Here is a 17,177-nt window from a genome sequence, read left to right as displayed (position 1 = left end):
TCAGACCCATTAGGTGTATTTTGAAGGCCACATCTGGGTTTTGTAGGTTGCATTCCCTATTTGAGGTGGTAGAGGGCCCACATCAGGGCCTTGCAGTGTCAACTGCTACTGTATCTCACAATGGATCTGGAAAACCAAGTTGTATGTTATCAAACACAGAGAAGGGCTGTACTGGTTCCAGTGGATTTCTGTAAGCACCACCTAGTCTTACCACCATCACACTACGATTCTTCAGGTGTGTATGGTGGCAAGTTGGTCGTCATATGTTACAGTGTTACAAGGTAGATGCCAGTTTTGGTTGAGAAGCTTTGCAGACAGCAGCCTGACTGGCCCATATCATTTATATAACGTTGTTGGTCTATTTTCCAGTCTATTATCTACCTGCCCTGTTGTGATGTCCGCGCAGGTAATGACCTGAAGCAGAGCTTACTCCTACATATGATCCTTTTCTCTGCATTCATTGGAGGACACGGCACCCACCACTTGGGCTTGATGCTACCCTTGTGTATCAATAAACTCCGCTGTGCCATTTACTTTGGATGTTCCACATGATAGGGAGTTTTGGCCACCAGAAGGTCCCCCTTCAGCTGTCTTTTGGTTATTTTTTTAAAATTGTAAATAGCGTCCTGCTCCTGCAGGTGGCACTGTACTCAGTAGGTGATGATCTAGAGCAGGGGTCTCCAAACTTTCTAAACAAAGGGCCAGTTTACTGTCCTTCAGAATTTAGAGAGGCCGGGCTAAGGCCAGTGGGAGTAGATGTCTGGCATCTAGTGGGAGTAAACATATAGAGGTTTTAACCTTTTGGTTGGATCATCCTTTTCTTTTTCTTAGCAGGACACCTACTGTTTGTACATGTTCCCTCTGCCTGTCATGTGTCTGCATATCATGTGCTCAGGGGGGCGCTGTCCGCTTTATTGGTTGCCTGTTAATTGGAAGATGTGTTGGATGAGAAATGGCTCAGAGGTCAGCTTGAACTTCATCTTTATCCTTCTTATGTTTTAGGTCTTGACCTGAGGTATGATGGACGAGCAATTTGAAGTGTGGGAGGAGGTGGTGGCTCAGAGGTAAGTCCTCTGGCTGTAGACTCCACAGCTGTGAGTTCACATCTGAGGGCTGGCATCTCCTGGAGACTCTGGGTAAGTCTCTCCCCACCATGAGGGCTCCCAGTAGAGGTGACACCAGCACCTTGCAGGTCCTCCAGAATATGGGAGATAAGAGGTTGGAGGTGACTCCATAAGTAGAGGGAATACAAGCATCTCCCAGATCCACCAAAATGTGGGAGGATGAAGAGAGAGAACACCCTGGTGTAAGGAAAAAAAAACTTTTTTTCTTTTATAAAGGTTGGAGGCATAAAAAAACCTCATCTATCCTTGCCAACCTCCTGTGATGATGAGGTCATTTCCCCAATGGCACAAGGGACCAGCCTGGCACACTCATGTGATGCCAGCATCCTGTGCCACAGATGTCACCACAGGGGACCTACAACTCATGTAGGTCTCTACCCAGGACATTGGAGGTGAGGTGACATGTCCAGAGCCACAAGGAGGCCACTCAGGGATTATGAACTCTCAGCCCCATTGCACACACTCATTTTGGGCTATTAGTCCTCTGAGCCATCTCCTCCTCACACAGAACTATGTGTTCATTCCTCCTATTTCTCCAGAACAAGGACTGTTGAAAATATAAAGAGGTAAAGGGATGGTTTGAACCCACAGTGCCTACACACCATCTAGAGCACTTACCATCCACCCATCTCCTCTTTACATAGCATAGTGTACTCATCCTCCTATTTCTCCAGGACATAGACTGGTAGAATTATAAAGACAAAAAGGAATGGTTGGGACTCACAGCACCTTTCTTAGCCTCTGAGGGGCTTACCACCCAACCACATCTTCCTTATATAGGTTGGTGTGCTGATCCTCCTATATCTATAGAAAAAGGACTGGAGGACTTATAATTCACGGCACCTTCTCAGCTTCCAGGTAATTTCCCACCAAGCCCTCTGCTCCTTATTTAGCGTGGTTTGCTCTTCTTTTTCTCTCCTAGACGAGGACTGGTTGAATTATAAAGTGGTAAAGAAATGGTTTGAACTCACAGCATCTTCTCACCAGCCACAGGACTTACATCTCAGCCATCCAGGATGGCAAATATAAAGAAGGAAATAGTGGGATTTGATCTGATGACTCTGGGTTTACTTAACAAAGGAACTAAACACTGAGCCATTTCTCCTGTGGGATCCACCCTTTAAAAAAAAAAAAAAAAAACATATAGAACATAATGAAAATACAATTTTGGAAAGAAAAAAACAAAGAAAACACAAATATATATATAATATTGGCAGTTCTGTGTTGCTCCGGCTGTTAAGCGATCAGGTCTCAGAGTTGCATGGACTCCGGAGATAAGTGAATTGATGCCATTATTTGCATCACTGTGAATGGACACCTTTTCGGAAGATTCATAGCTTGGGCTGTCGTGCCCTCGGATCTGAGTGGGATGAACTCTGGCGATAAGTGAATTGACAACATTTTTAGTGTCACCATGGATGGGCACCTTCTTGGAAGGTTCAAGGCTCTGGTTCTTGTGCTCTCAGAGTTGGGTGAACTCCGGAGATAAGTTAATTGATGCCATTTTTAGCGTCACTGTGGATGACGGCCAACTCAGAAGGTTCATCGCTCCGGTTGTCATGCTCTCAGATCTCAGAGCTGGTTGAAACCCGGAGATAGGTGAATTGACACCATTTTTAGTGTCACCTTGGATATACGCCTTCTCGGTAGGTTAATCTCTCCAGTTGTTGGCCGTGGAGCTGGAGACCATCATTCGTAATCTATGTCGGTGTCACAGGAAGCCATAGACTTTCCTCCCGTCTTCTCATATCCACGCCGAAAAGTTTGACTTTAATCATGCACTGGGTGGGTGGAATGGTGTCTCATTGAACATGTTTCTGCCACTGGGAGATCATCTTGTAGCACCTGGACCTCATTAGATGCAAGGAGAAGGTGTTAAGGTGGCCACACTCATATCAGTATGATCAGCCTAATATCTATTATCAAAGAAATGTATCAATATGATCGACCTAAGTAATAAAATGTATCAATATCGATGGCACTGAAATTATTGAATATGAACAATGAACCGCAGACCCTCCATTCGATTGTTTTGACTTGAGTAAGTTGATTGGCCGTGGTGAAATTTTGGTTCTGATTAATTAAGTATCTGCACGTATATATCAAAGAACCCATCATAATATAGATTGATCGTTTTTTAATTGATCATTTTTTCAATCAGTACTGTAGGTGTTGGATGTTTTAATCAATGGCAAATCACTTTGTGATCGTTTACACAAGTGTGTGACCACCGTTGGAGGTTTCCCCTCACTTCCTGTTTAGTGACACCGTTGTCAGCAGGACGGGAAGTGCTGTGAAATCTCTCCCAGATAGCTGTACAACCAGACAGAGTCTCCGTCCAAAATGAAGAACATAAACTTTATTACCATAGTGTGCCATGTTAAAGGGGAACTCTGGGATCTCGGCAACCCCCAAACCTTTTTCCTGCAGTCTTCTAGCTGATCCAGTGACGTCACAGAACTTCCTTGTCTTACCCTGGCAGGCAGCGTCCTTCAGGGGCCGCCATGCACATTGCGTTACAGTAACGCGCAGGAAACCGCCCTGCACTTGGTGTGAACAAGCCAATAATCTTTACACTTAGCAGACCAGGAGTCCAAACCCCAACATGTTTCAGGTACTGGGTGCAGTGTGAATATACTTATCCAGAGTCACCAGCCACATCTGCATCCCGTCCCCAAACACCACCATGGTCCCCCCCTGTGGAGTCCGGCCCTGCAGACGTATAGCTTCCATCAGATGCTCATTTTATTTTTGGAAATCCCAGCATTGTGTAGATTTGTGGATTTGGGATCAGATCTAGAAGAGGGTCTGGATTTGGGATCAGTTCTAGAAGAGGGTTTGGATTTAAGATCAGTTCTAAAAGAGGGTCTGGATTTGGGATCAGTTCTAGAAGAGGGTTTGGATTTAGGATCAGTTCTAAAAGAGGGTTTGGATTTAGGACCAGTTCTAGAAGAGGGTTTGGATTTAGGACCAGTTCTAGAAGAGGGTTTGGATTTAGGATCAGTTCTAGAAGAGGGTTTGGATTTAGGATCAGTTCTAGAAGAGGGTTTGGATTTAGGCATCAGTTTTAGAAGAGGTTCTGGATTTGGGGATCAGTTCTAGAAGAGGGTTTGGATTTGTGATCCATTCAAGAGAGGCTCTATATTTAGGATCAGTTCAAGAAGATATTCTGAATTTTGGATCAGTTCTAGAAGAGTTTGGATTTAGGATCAGTTCTAGAGGAGGTTCTGGATTTGGGATCAGTTCTAGAAGAGGGTCTGGATTTGGAATCAGTTTTAGAAGAGGTTCTATAGTTAGGATCAGTTCAAGCAGATATTCTGGATTTGGGATCAGTTCTAGAAGAGTTTTGAGAGCTAGAATAGGTTTTTTCCAGTTATGTTAATCTCTTGGCAGGATCAGCAAGTCTTGCGGGATTGGAATGTCAGTGGAATCAGTTTGAAATGCTTCTGCAATTGACAGGGGCATTTGAAGGTCCAAGACTGAGTATAGGGTTCCTCCAGGACTGAGGGGGGTGCAGGGAGAACAATATGGGATCCCTGAAAGATTAAGGGGGTCAGGGAGGACAGTATAAGATCCCTCCAGGACTAAGAGGAGCAGCTAGGATAGTATAGGGTTCCCCCTGGACTGAGCGGTGCAGAAAGTGAAGCATAGGAGCCTTGCAGGATTGAGTGAAAGAGGGAGGACAGTGTAAGGTTCCCCCAGTACTGATGCGTGTAGAGAGGGAAGCATGGGATTGCTCCAGGACTAAGGGAAGCAGGGGGGGGCAATATAGAGTTCCTCTATGACTAAGGGATGTTGAAGGAGGTACAGAAAGGGCAGAATGGGTTTCCTTCAGGACTGAGGGAGGAAGGACAATATGGGGTCCCTCCAGGACTGAGGGAAGGAGAGAGGACAGTATGGGATTCTTCCAGGACTGAGGGGTGCAGAGAGGACAGTATGAGTTTCCTCTGGAAATTAGGAATGCAGAGAGGACAGTATGGGATTTCTCTGGGGATGAGGGGTGTAAAGAAGACAGTATGGAGTTCCTCTAGGAATGAGGAAAGCAGAGAGAACAGTATGGAGTTCCTCTGGGAATGAGGGGTGCAGAGAGGACAGTATAGGGTTCCTCTATGACTGAGGGATGCAGAGAGAACAGTATGGAATTCCTCTGGGAATGAGGGGTGCAGAGATGACAGTATGGGGTTCTTCTAGGAATGAGAAAAGCAGAGAAGACAGTATGGGGTTCCTCTAGGAATGAGGGGTGTCGAGAGTACAGCATGGGGTTCCTCTAAGAATGATGGATGCAGAGAGAATAATATGGGGTTGTCCTCTAAAAATAAGGGATGCAGAGAGGACAGTATGGAGTTCCTCTAGGAATAAGGGGTGCAGAGGACAGTATGGGGTTCCTCTAGGATGAAGTAGACTGTGAGGACGGTATAGGGTTTTTCTACAAATGAGGAATGCAGAGAGGACAGTATAGAGTTCCTCCATGAATAAGGGGCTCAGAGAGGACAGTATGGGGTTCCTTGAGGACTTTAGGTACAAAAAGAGCAGAATTGTGTTCCCCCAAGACTGAGTGAGGTAGGGAAATATGGAGTTCCTCCAGAACTGAGGGAAGCAGAGAGATCAGTATGGGGTTCCTCTAGGAATGAAGAATGCAGAGCACAGTATGAGGTTTGTCTAGGAATGAGGGGTGTAGAGAGGACAGTATGGGGTTCCTTTAGGAGTGAGGGGTGCAGAGAGGACAGTATTGTGTTCCTATAAGAATGATGGATGCAAAGAGATCAATATGGAGTTTCTCTAAAAATGAGGGGTGCAGAGAGGATAGTATGGGGTTCCTCTAGGAATAAGGGGTGCAGAGAGGACAGTATGGGGTTTCTCTAGGACAGTGATGGCAAACCTTGGCACCCCAGATGTTTTGGAACTACATTTCCCATGATGCTCATGCACTCTGCATTGTAGTTGAAAATCATGGGAAATGTAGTTCCAAAACATCTGGGGTGCCAAGGTTCACCATCACTGCTCTAGGATTAAGGGGTGTTAGAGGTACAGAAAGGGTAGAATGGTGCTCTCCCAATACAGAGTGAAAGGAAAGTATGGAGTTTCTCCAGGACAGTATGGGGTTCCTCTAGGAATGAGGGGTGCAGAAAGGACAGTGTGGGGTTCCTCTAGGATTAAGGGGTGCAGAGAGGACATTTTGGGGTTCCTCTAGGAATGAGGGGTGCAGAGAGAACAATATGGGGTTTCTCTAGGAATGAGGGGTGTAGAGAGGACGGTGTGGGGTTCCTCTACAAATGAGGGGTGCAGAGAGGATAGTATCGGGTTCCTCTAGGAATAAGGGGTGCAGAGAGGACAGTATGGGGTTTCTCTAAGAATAAGGGGTGCAGAGAGGACAGTATGGGGTTCCTCTAGGATTAAGGGGTGTTTAGAGGTACAGAAAGGTGCTCCCCCAAAACAGAGGAAGGAAAATATGGAGTTTCTCCAGGACAGTATGGGGTTCCTCTGGGAATGAGGGGTGCAGAGAAGACAGTATGGAGTTCCTCTGGGAATGAGGAAAGCAGGGAGGACAGTATGGGGATCCTCTAAAAATGAGGGGTGCAGAGAGAATAATATGGGGTTGTCCTCTAAAAATAAGGGATGCAGAGAGGACAGTATGGGGTTCCTCTATGAATAAGGGGTGCAGAGGGGACAGTATGGGGTTCCTCTGGGAATGAGGGGTGCAGAGAAGACAGTATGGAGTTCCTCTGGGAATGAGGGATGCAGAGATGACAGTATGGGGTTCCTCTAGGAATGAGGAAAGCAGGGAGGACAGTATGGGGATCCTCTAAGAATGAGGGGTGCAGAGAGAATAATATGGGGTTGTCCTCTAAAAATAAGGGATGCAGAGAGGACAGTATGGGGTTCCTCTATGAATAAGGGGTGCAGAGGGGACAGTATGGGGTTCCTCTAGGAATAAGGGGTGCAGAGGGGACAGTATGGGGTTCCTCTAGGAATAAGGGGTGCAGAGAGGACAGTATGGGGTTCCTCTAGGAATAAGGGGTGCAGAGAGGACAGTATGGGGTTCTTCTACGAATGAGGAATGCAGAGAGGACAGTATAGAGTTCCTCTAAGAATAACGGGTTCAGGGAGGACGGTATGGGGTTCCTATAGGACTTAGGGGTGTTTAGAGGTACAGAAAGAGCAGAATGGTGTTCCCTCATGACTGAATGAGGAAGGAAAATTCTTCCAGAACTGAGGGAAGCAGAGAGGGCAGTATGGGGTTCCTCTAGGAATGAAGAAGGCAGAGAGACAGTATGGGGTTTGTCTAGGAAGGAGGGGTGCAGAGAGGACAGTATGTAGTTCCTCTGGGAATGAGGGGTGCAGAGAGGACAGTATAGGATTCCTCTAGGAATGAGGGGTGCAGAGACGACAGTATGTGGTTCCTATAGGAATTAGGGTTGCAGAGAGTACAGTATGGGGTTCCTCTAGGAATGAGGGGTGCAGAGAGGACAGTATTGGGTTCCTATAAGAATGATGGATGCAAAGAAATCAATATGGGGTTCCTCTAGGAATAAGGGGTGCAGAGAGGACAGTATGGGGTTCCTCTAGAACAGTGATGGCGAACCTTGGCACCCCAGATGTTTTGGAACTACATTTCACATGATGCTCATGCACTCTGCAGTGTAGTTGAAAATCAAGGGAAATGTAGTTCCAAAACATCTGGGCTGCCAAGGTTCACCATCACTGCTCTAAGATTAAGGGGTGTTTAGAGGTACAGAAAGGGTAGAATGGTGCGCCCCAATACAGAGAGGAAGGAAAATATAGAGTTTCTCCAGGACAGTATGGGGTTCCTCTAGGAATGAGGGGTGCAAAGAGGACATTATGGGGTTCCTATAAGAATGATGGGTACAAAGAGAACAATATGGGGCTCCTCTACAAATGAGGGAAGCAGAGGAATGAGAGGTGCAGAGAGAACAAAATGGGGTTTCTCTAGGAATGAGGGATGCAGAGAGGACAGTATGGGGCCCCTCCAGGACCAAGGGGTGCAGAGAGGACAGTATGATGTTTCTCTAGGAATGAGGGCTGCAGAGAAAACAATATGGGGTCTCTAGGAATGAGGAATGCAGAGAGGACAGTATGGGGTTCCTCTAGGAATTAGGGGCACAGAGAGGACAGTATGGGGCTCCTCTAGGAATGAGAGGTGCAGAGAGGACAGTATGGGGTTCCTCTAGGAATTAGGGGCGCAGAGAGGACAGTATGGGGCTCCTCTAGGAATGAGGGGTGCAGAGAGGACAGTGTGGGGTTCTTCTAGGAATGAGGGGTGCAGAGAGGACAGTGTGGGGTTCTTCTAGGAATGAGGGGTGCAGAGAGGACAGTATGGGGTTCCTATAAGAATGATGGATGCAAAGAGAGTGATATAGGGTTCTTCTAGAAATGAGGGAAGCAAAGAGGACAGTATGGGGTTCCTCTAGGAATGAGGGGTGCAGAGAGAACAATATGAGGGTTTCTCTAGGAATGAGGGGCGCAGAGAGGACAGTGTGGGGTTCCTCTAGGATTAAGGGGTGTTTAGAGGTACAGAAAGGTGCTCCCCCAATACAGAGAGGAGGGAAAATATGGAGTTTCTCCAAGACAGTATGGGGTTCTTCTAGGAATGAGGGGTGCAGAGAGGATAGTATTGGGCTCCTATAAGAATGATGGATGCGAAGAGAACAATACGGGGTTCCTCTACAAATGAGGGGCACAGAGAGGATAGCATGGGGTTCCTCTGAGAATAAGGGGTGCAGAGAGGACAGTATAGGGTTCCTTTAGGACTAAGGGGTGTTTATAGGTACAGACAGGGTAGAATGGTGCTCCCCCAATACAAAGAGGAAGGCAAATGTGGAGTTTCTCCTGGACTGAGGGAAGCAGAGAGAACAATATGGGGTTCCTCTAGGAATAAGGGGTGCATAGAGGACAGTATAGAGTCCCTCCAGGACTGAAGGAGGCAGAGAGGGCAGTATGGGGTTCCTCTAGGAACAAGGAAAGCAGAGAAGACAGTATGGGGTTCCTCTAGGTATGAGGGGTGCAGAGAGGACAGTATGTGGTTCCTCTAGGAATTAGGGGTGCAGAGAGGACAGTATGGTATTCCTCTAGGAATGAGGGGTGCAGAGAGGACAGTATGGGGTTCCTATAAGAATGATGGACGCAAAGAGATCAATATGGGTTTCCTCTACAAATGAGGGGTGCAGAGAGGATAGTATGGGGTTCCTCTAGGAATGAGGGGTGCAGAGAGAATATGGGGGTTCCTCTAGGAATGAGGGTGCAGAGAGGACAGTATGGGGTTCCTCTAGGAATGAGGGGTGCAGAGAGAACAATATGGGGGTTTCTCTAGGAATGAGGGGTGCAGTGAGGACAGTATGGGGTTCCTCTAAAAATAAGGGGTGCAGAGAGGACAGTATGGGGTTCCTATAAGAATGATGGATGCAAAGAGAACAATATGGGGTTCCTCTACAAATGAGGGGTGCAGAGAGGATCGTATGGGGTTCCTCTACCAATAAGGGGTGCAGCGAGGACATCTCCGAAGCTGGCTTTGCATTCCCATATAACAATATAAACCCATTGGAAAATAATGAGTTAAGGCAGTAGGGTGTGGCGCTGTTCTTTGGAGTGAATAAATCCTTTAAACAGAAATCTAAGTGCTCTGCCAAATGTTATGAACCTGGTAAATAAATGAATGAGCCTTTCTTTATATATTTTCACCAAGGAAAGGTTCATAACATTTGGGAGAGCGCTTAGATTTCTGTTTAAAGGATTTATTCACTCCTAAGAATAGCGCCACACCCACTACCTTAACTCATGATTTACCATACACTCCACTTATTTCATTTATAACCCACAGCCGATCTGCGCGGGACCACCCAATACGTCTTTTTCATAAACCCATTGGAAGGACACAGAAGCCCATGGACATACAGACCCTATAGCTGGCATGTTATTTGCAGAACCTCATTCTCTGACCCACCACTAGGTGGAGGAAGGAGACCAGCTTTGTACAAAAGGGGACATGGGGAAAGGGGGGGACATCAGGAACAGGAAGGGAGGTCTGAGAGAAGGGGTATAGAGAGACGTAGGGAATGGGGGGAGATCAAAAGAAGGATAATGGGGAGATGTGTGGAATGGGGGGGGATTGGGAGAGATCGGGAGGAGAATGGGGAGACATGGGGGCGGGCGAATCGGTAGAAGGGCAATGGGGGGGGGGGGGGATTAGGAGAAATGGGGAATTAGGAGAAGGAGACATGGGGATTGGCAGTGATCAGAGATCGGGAGAAAGAGAATGGGGGGACATGGGGACACGAAACTGATATGTGGAGAACCTATTTTTGAGGATTTTAGGAGTTGAGAACGGATATCTCCACATTTCTGAAGTGTTCCTCTGGAGGTCATTATGGGAACCGGAATTAAAATTATTTCAGCCAAACCTTCTTTCCAGACAGCCTGGGAAAAGGTTACATCATCTGGTAGATTTCCATGACCCCCTGGAGAAATTTCACCTCGTTTCCTGTCCCAGTGACACCCATGGGGTTAGATTGCAACAGGTGCCACCTGGACAGGAAATGGAGGTCAAACCTCCCTCCGTCCCCGGCCCATGCATCTAGCCACATCCAATGTTATCCTTTATTCTCTATGGCCGTCTCTGGCACGTCGATTACCGAAAAATGCATGATTGTACAGGCTTCTCTCCTGGACTGAAATGGCTTTGCATTGCATTAAATCTTGCAGCAAGTCAGACAAAGCCCCGCCCCATTTCCTGGCATCATCTAGTTCTTTCTTCCCCTGCCTGACTGTCCCTGACCCCGCCCTTTTTATTCATTGGATTTCAGCTCTTTCAATCCTGGAGGCTCAGCATCACATGTGGGTGTTACCTATGTAAATACAGCCTGCCTAGAAAACGCTCACTCCTCCAGACTGACACCCACCCATCAAGGCATTTTGATATTTGCATAACTCCTCCCAGGGCTTGCATCAAGGCTGAGGGTTCTGGAGAGGAGTACCGAGGAAGGGGGCTGTGAGGTTTTCAAGGAAGCGATGTACAGCCCCTCCCACCAGCCATGATCTGCCTGCAATACATAGAGGTGCACAGAGACATCACTGGAGCTAAAATAAGGTATAATATATATATATATATATATATATATATATATATATATATATATATATATATATATATATATATATATATATATATATATATATATATTATTATAATAAAAAAGTAAATATATAAATTTTTTTCTATTAAATTATAATAAAAAAAAATGATATATCAAAATTATAAAAAAAAAAAAAAAAAAAATCAGAGAAGACGTCTTTATAATCAATCATACATAAATATTTTATTTAGGATAAGTCGGTTTCTATGTGGAAACTTCTTTATATAAAATAAAATGTCCACTTTCCGTCGTTTGCAATCGTTCCTCCATTGTAATATTTGGTAAATGGTTTTTGGTACCAGTATCATCACAGCCCCCCCGAACCTCCTAAAACTGACAAAGTAAAATTAATATTTGCCTTTTTTAGGCAGCTTAAAAAAAAAGTCTCTCGGCGGCGTTGAAATTCGGGGGGTGGTCTGCAACTGAGGTAGCCCAAACTGTCTTAATGGCATAGAGAAAGTTATTTTGGGAAAGGTCGCTGGATTTTGGGTTCCTTCTGCAGTCAATGTCCTTGAAAATACAACATATGGCCAAAATGTATGGATTTCGCTCCCCAGTGATGGAGTTCAGGTGCTCCCAGCAACAATACTGGTAATACTACAGTGCACACAGACATTGTAGACAATTGTGCTCTTCCAACCTGATGTTGAAGGCCTTTTAATGTTCCGTCATAACTGTGCCCCTCAGTACAAAACCAGATCCAAACTGGTTTGACCAGTTTGGTGTGGAGGGATTTTTGTCCTGCACAGAGCCCTGACCTTAACCCTACTGAACACCTTTGGGATGGATTGAAACCCCCAATTATGAGCCAGGCATTTTTATTGGTGCCCAACGTGAGGCTTGAGGATCTAGGCGTCCCAACATCAGTACCTGACTTCACAAACTCCCACAGACACCCTCCAAAATCTTGTGGAAAGCCTTCCTAGAAGAGTGGAGGTCCTTTAGACACAAAAAGGGAGGCCAACTTCATATCCATGGCCATGGTTTGGTCCAACAAGCTCACAGATGGTCAAGTCAAGATGGCCTGGTCAAGTGTCCCTGACTTGAAGTGGACCTTCAAAATCCTGTTGAGAAGGGACCACCATGGCTCACTCTGTAGGATGATGGGAGTCTGATGGCACTTTGCCAGTCACATAGGATTTGGTGTAGGATAAGTTTTTGACTCCAGAGAACCCAGAAGAAACTTGTGGTAGAGATGAAAGCCTCGTGCAACAAACTGTTTATGCTTCACCAGCCTCTACTAGTTGACCGAATTGGGGTCCGCCATCGGTAATGTATGGAGAACTTCATCAAGGAGCTGCAGGGCCCGATGCAGGTGAACTTCTATCCAACACGGCGTCTGCTTGATGCTCTGACGCGGGTAATCCGGCCCCCATCCCTTGACAAAGCTGAGACGCAGGATACAGAGACGGCGAAGGTCATCCACACCGATACCAGCCGCTGCCGACAGACCTACAAAAGAAAACATGTCAGAACAGTGAGGGCTTAGGCCATATGTGGTACCCAGATGGCCGCCGCCAAACCCAACCATCTTCGCCCAAGACTTGGAACACACAGTAGGAACCATAGTCTCTATGGAAATTTAATAAAATAAAATGCGGTCAAATTTTGCCCTTGGGTCGAACCGCTATCTACTATACATGGCTACCCATGGATACCATAATACGCCAACTACTATCCATGACGGGACTCGGTACTCACTGACAGCTGGAGCTATTCCACCCACAGACCCAGGACCAGGGATTGTCCCAGCCACCGCTGCGGCTTGAGCTGCGGCTGCTGCCTGCGCCGTGGCCGCTTGCTGCTGCATCTGGCGGTGACACTGTCGCAAATCGAACACCTGAGGAACGCAATGGAAAAGATTCCCGGGTTACAGATGCAGAGATTCTGAAAACAGATTTCAAACGATGGGATGAGAAGAAGGAATGGTTACCTTGATGTAGGCTCCGGGGTAGATTTTGTGCACGGCATCCCCCGGGGCCCGGCCTGCCTCCCTATCCAGGTAGTAACTCTGTACGAAGACGGCGTGGTCGCTGAGACAGCGCATCCAGACATCACCCTCTCCGCGGCACTCCAACTGAACGCCCTTCCCGATGTGAAGCCTAAAAACACACGTAGAGGACATTTCATCACCCAATTCTAAAATATTACAATAAAAAAAAAAAAATGATGTCTCGGTCACCTATGATGAGGTTTTTGGATGATAAAAAAAATAAAATCAGGCAGGTTGCATGTTTGGGAGGACAGTATGGGGTTCCTACAGGACTGGGGGAGCAAGGAGGGCAATATAAGGTCCCTTCAGGACTGAGGGAGTATGGAGAGCAGTATAGTCTCCCTCCAGGACTTTTGGGTGGAAAGACAACAGTATGGGCTTCCTCCAGGGCCAGGCAGTACAGCAAGAAAAGTCTGGGTTTCCTCATAGACTGAATGAAGCAGAGAGGACAATCCCCAAGACGGAAAGGCTGCAGAGAGGGAAGTATGGGGTCCCTCCAGGATTGAGGGGAGCAGTGAGAACAGTATCCCCAGGCCTGATTTGGTGCAGAAAGGGAAGTATGGGGTCCCTCCAGGATTGAGGAGAGCAGTGAGAACAGTATAGATTTTCCCCAGGCATGATTTGGTGCGGGGGGGGGGGGGGTATGGGGTCCTTCCAGGATTAAGGGGAGCAGATAGGACAGTATAGGGTTCCCCCAAGATGAAAGGCTGCAGAGAGGGATTATGGGGTCTCTCCACGATTGAGGGAAGCAGGGAGAACAGTATAGGGTTTCCCCAGGTCTGATTTGATACAGAGAGGGAAGTATGAAGTCCCCCCAGGGCTAAGGGGTGCTGAGAGGACAGTATTCAGAGAAGCTGAAAAGGCATTATAGGGCTCCCCCCAAAACTAAGGGATGCACAGAGGGAAATATAGCGTGGTTACAGGACTTAAGGAAGCACAGAGGACACTATGAAGTTCCTCAAGAACTAAGGGGTGTTGAGAAGACAGTATGGGTTCCCTTAAAGACTAGGAGGTTCAGAGAGGACAGTATTGAGTCCTTATAGGACTTTTAGAAGCTGGAAAGACAGTATAGGGTTCCCCCATGACTAAGGGATGCAGGGGGGAAAGTTTAGGGTGCCTACAGGAGTGAGGGAAGCATAGGAGACAGTATGAGGTTCCTCAAGAACTAAGGGTTGCTGAGAGGACAGTATTGAGTTCCTCAAGGATTCAGAGAAGCTGGGAAACAGTATAGTGCTCCCCAATGACTGGGGGATGCAGAGAGGGAAGTATAGGGTGCCTACAGGACTGAGGGGAGCATGGAGGACAGTATGAAGTTCCCCAAGAACTAAGGGGTGCAGAGAGGATAGTATTGAGTTCCTCCAGGACTCAAAGAAGCTGGAAAGATAGCATAGGGCTCCCCTATGACTAAGGGGATGCACAGATGTATAGGGTGCCTACAGGACTTATGGACAGTATGGAGTGCCTCAGGAACTAAGGGTTGCTGAGAAGACAGTATGGGGTCACTTTAAGCCTGGGAGGTGCAGAGAGGACAGTAGTGAGTCCCTCCAGGATTGAGAGGAGCTGGAAAGACAGTATAGTGCTCCCCAATGACTAGGGGATGCAGAGAGGGAAGTATAGGGTGCCTACAGGACTGAGGGGGGCATGGAGGACAGTATGAAGTTCCCCAAGAACTAAAGGATGCAGAGAGGATAGTAATGAGTTCCTCCAGGACTCAAAGATACTGGAAAGACAGCATAGGGCTCCCCCACAACTAAGGGATGCAGAGAGTGAACTATAGGGTGCCTACAGGACTTAGGTAAGCATGGAGGGACAGTATGGAGATCTTCAAGAACTAAGGGGTGCTGAGAGGACAGTATAGGGTCCCACCAAGCCTCAGGCCCAAAATATTAAATATGTATATAATACTTTAAACCAAATGCAGTTCAAAACAAACAAAAGAACACAGACATATGAAAAGAAAAGCCTTAAATGTATATGGTGTAAACTGAACTGCGCTGTTTGGACTGACTATCTCTTCCTGGTTTTATGAAAGGGATAAAAAAACAAGTAAATTCCTATAGGGAAGCACCCCAAATATGAAACATCCCATCGAACTGTCAACGAAACCACTGTTACATGTGGCGTTTTGCACCTCACCTGGCCCTCTCGCTGGTGTCAGTTCGATGCACATTGGACAGCTGACCCAGACAGAATCGGTCACCTCCGGACGGGTCTACATATCCGTCCACTGTGACAATGGGGCAGTTCGATGGCACCTTAAAGATTTCTCCGACCTGGACGTCCATCTCGAAGTAGGCGACAGAACACCAGAACTCCGGACCTTTCAGAAGCAAGCAGGTTACAGGAGTTGTTAACACATAAATCAAGAACTCGAAGATGCCTCCAACCCAAAAAAAACCCCACATACCTGGATGATTGGAAACGGGGTGCTGGTACTGGGGGGAGCTCTGGTGGAGGGACCCTGCGAGGAAAGTAAGGTTAGTTGCAAACTTCAAATGTTGTTGCATATTAGAAGAGTTCATGTAGTACTATTCCTGGGAACCCAAGTGTCAGTTTGGTTACCCCCCCATTCTTCCATCTCTTAATGTTCTGTCTACTCAAAAACCCGGTACACCATATTCCTTCCACTAGACATGTGCTGTCCAGTACCATTTAGATTAAAACCTATAATGATTGGTTTATAATGGTTCCAGGACTGAAAATTTCACCCAATAGTCTGGAACCGAATTCAAACTCAATGTAATACAACATGGTTACTGTTAGCAGAGGACACAGAAGTTGGTTGCACCAAAAGGTCAACAGTGTAGAACTTACAGTACTGGTTGGGATGGTGAAGTGGGGGCTGTTGGTTTCCTCTCCCATTAGATTGCACTGGATTGGGTGAATACGCCGCCGTGCTGTTTCCTGTCCAGGCTGCACAATAGAAACCAGCAATTTATGAGAGCAAGCCGAAAAACAAGGAAGGCCTTAAGTTCTAACAGTTTCACCGGATGTACTTACTGTGGTAGGGCTGCTTGGGTGGTGATGGGTAACCATTACTCTGAGAGGTGTGAGTTGGGGTGGGTGGAGGAGAGGTGGACACCATTTGCTGAGGAGGAGCTATTGTCATCAGGCCTTCACCATGTGTGAGAGGAGGCAGAGGGCAACCAGGAGGTACTGCACGAGAAGAAGGTGTTATGGAGATGGTGGAAAACACAGACATGGCACAGAACTCAGCAGAAGATGTGGCCATTGATCTAATACCATCATGGAGATCTGGTGTATGACCTGGCCACTATATTCTAGGTCATCTCAAAACTATTCTCAGATCTTAGTGGTGCATTTTAAGAGAATTTCACAAAGTACCAGGAAAACCAACTACTTGATACTACTGTATCATTACGCAATAACACCGCCGTGTTCCTGGGAGGAAACCCCAAAAATGCACTGTTGGCGAGATTTGAGATTAGGTTTGAGAAGCCTATACTGTAAATAAGGACCATCCAGTTGCCGTATAAAGGGATATCACTACCTTCCCATGGCCACTTGGATATCCAGTGCATAGGACCTTCGTTAAACCCTAGATGAGGGTCAATCAGTGGTGTATCAAGTGATATCCCTACCTCGCTCTATTTAGATATTTGGTGCAAAGAAGCTTCATTTAACCCTGAATAAGGTCCCACCAGTGATAAAGTGATATCAGTATCGTTATGTGCTGTCCTGGGTATCTGGTGCTCAGAACCTTCAATTAACCATAGATAAGGTCCCACCAGTGATGTATAAAAGTGATATCAGTACCCCTACATGTTGTCCTTGGTATCTGGTGCCCACAACCTTCAACTGACCCTAGATTAGGTCCCGCCAGTGAAGTATAAAAAGTTATATCAGTACCTTTATGTGTTGACCTGAGTAACTGGTGCCCAGGACCATCAC

General features: G+C 46.6%; 1 protein-coding gene across 1 annotated transcript in view; it reads right to left on the bottom strand.

Moving 5' to 3' along the window:
• Positions 1–11,429: 11,429 nt before the first annotated feature.
• The window catches only part of LOC141116745 (mothers against decapentaplegic homolog 4-like), an 11,031-nt gene continuing 5,283 nt past the window's right edge, over positions 11,430–17,177 (bottom strand). The window contains 7 exon segments of the mRNA XM_073609143.1: positions 11,430–12,724; positions 12,974–13,112; positions 13,206–13,374; positions 15,402–15,585; positions 15,673–15,726; positions 16,080–16,178; positions 16,266–16,421. Coding sequence (XP_073465244.1) covers positions 12,513–12,724; positions 12,974–13,112; positions 13,206–13,374; positions 15,402–15,585; positions 15,673–15,726; positions 16,080–16,178; positions 16,266–16,421 — 1,013 coding nt within the window. The 3' untranslated portion in view covers positions 11,430–12,512.

Source organism: Aquarana catesbeiana, linkage group LG13 (assembly GCF_042186555.1).
Source record: "Aquarana catesbeiana isolate 2022-GZ linkage group LG13, ASM4218655v1, whole genome shotgun sequence".
Lineage (NCBI taxonomy): Eukaryota > Metazoa > Chordata > Amphibia > Anura > Ranidae > Aquarana > Aquarana catesbeiana.
The sequence above is the reverse complement of the archived record's forward strand: the minus strand, read 5'-3'. Positions and strand labels throughout refer to the sequence as shown.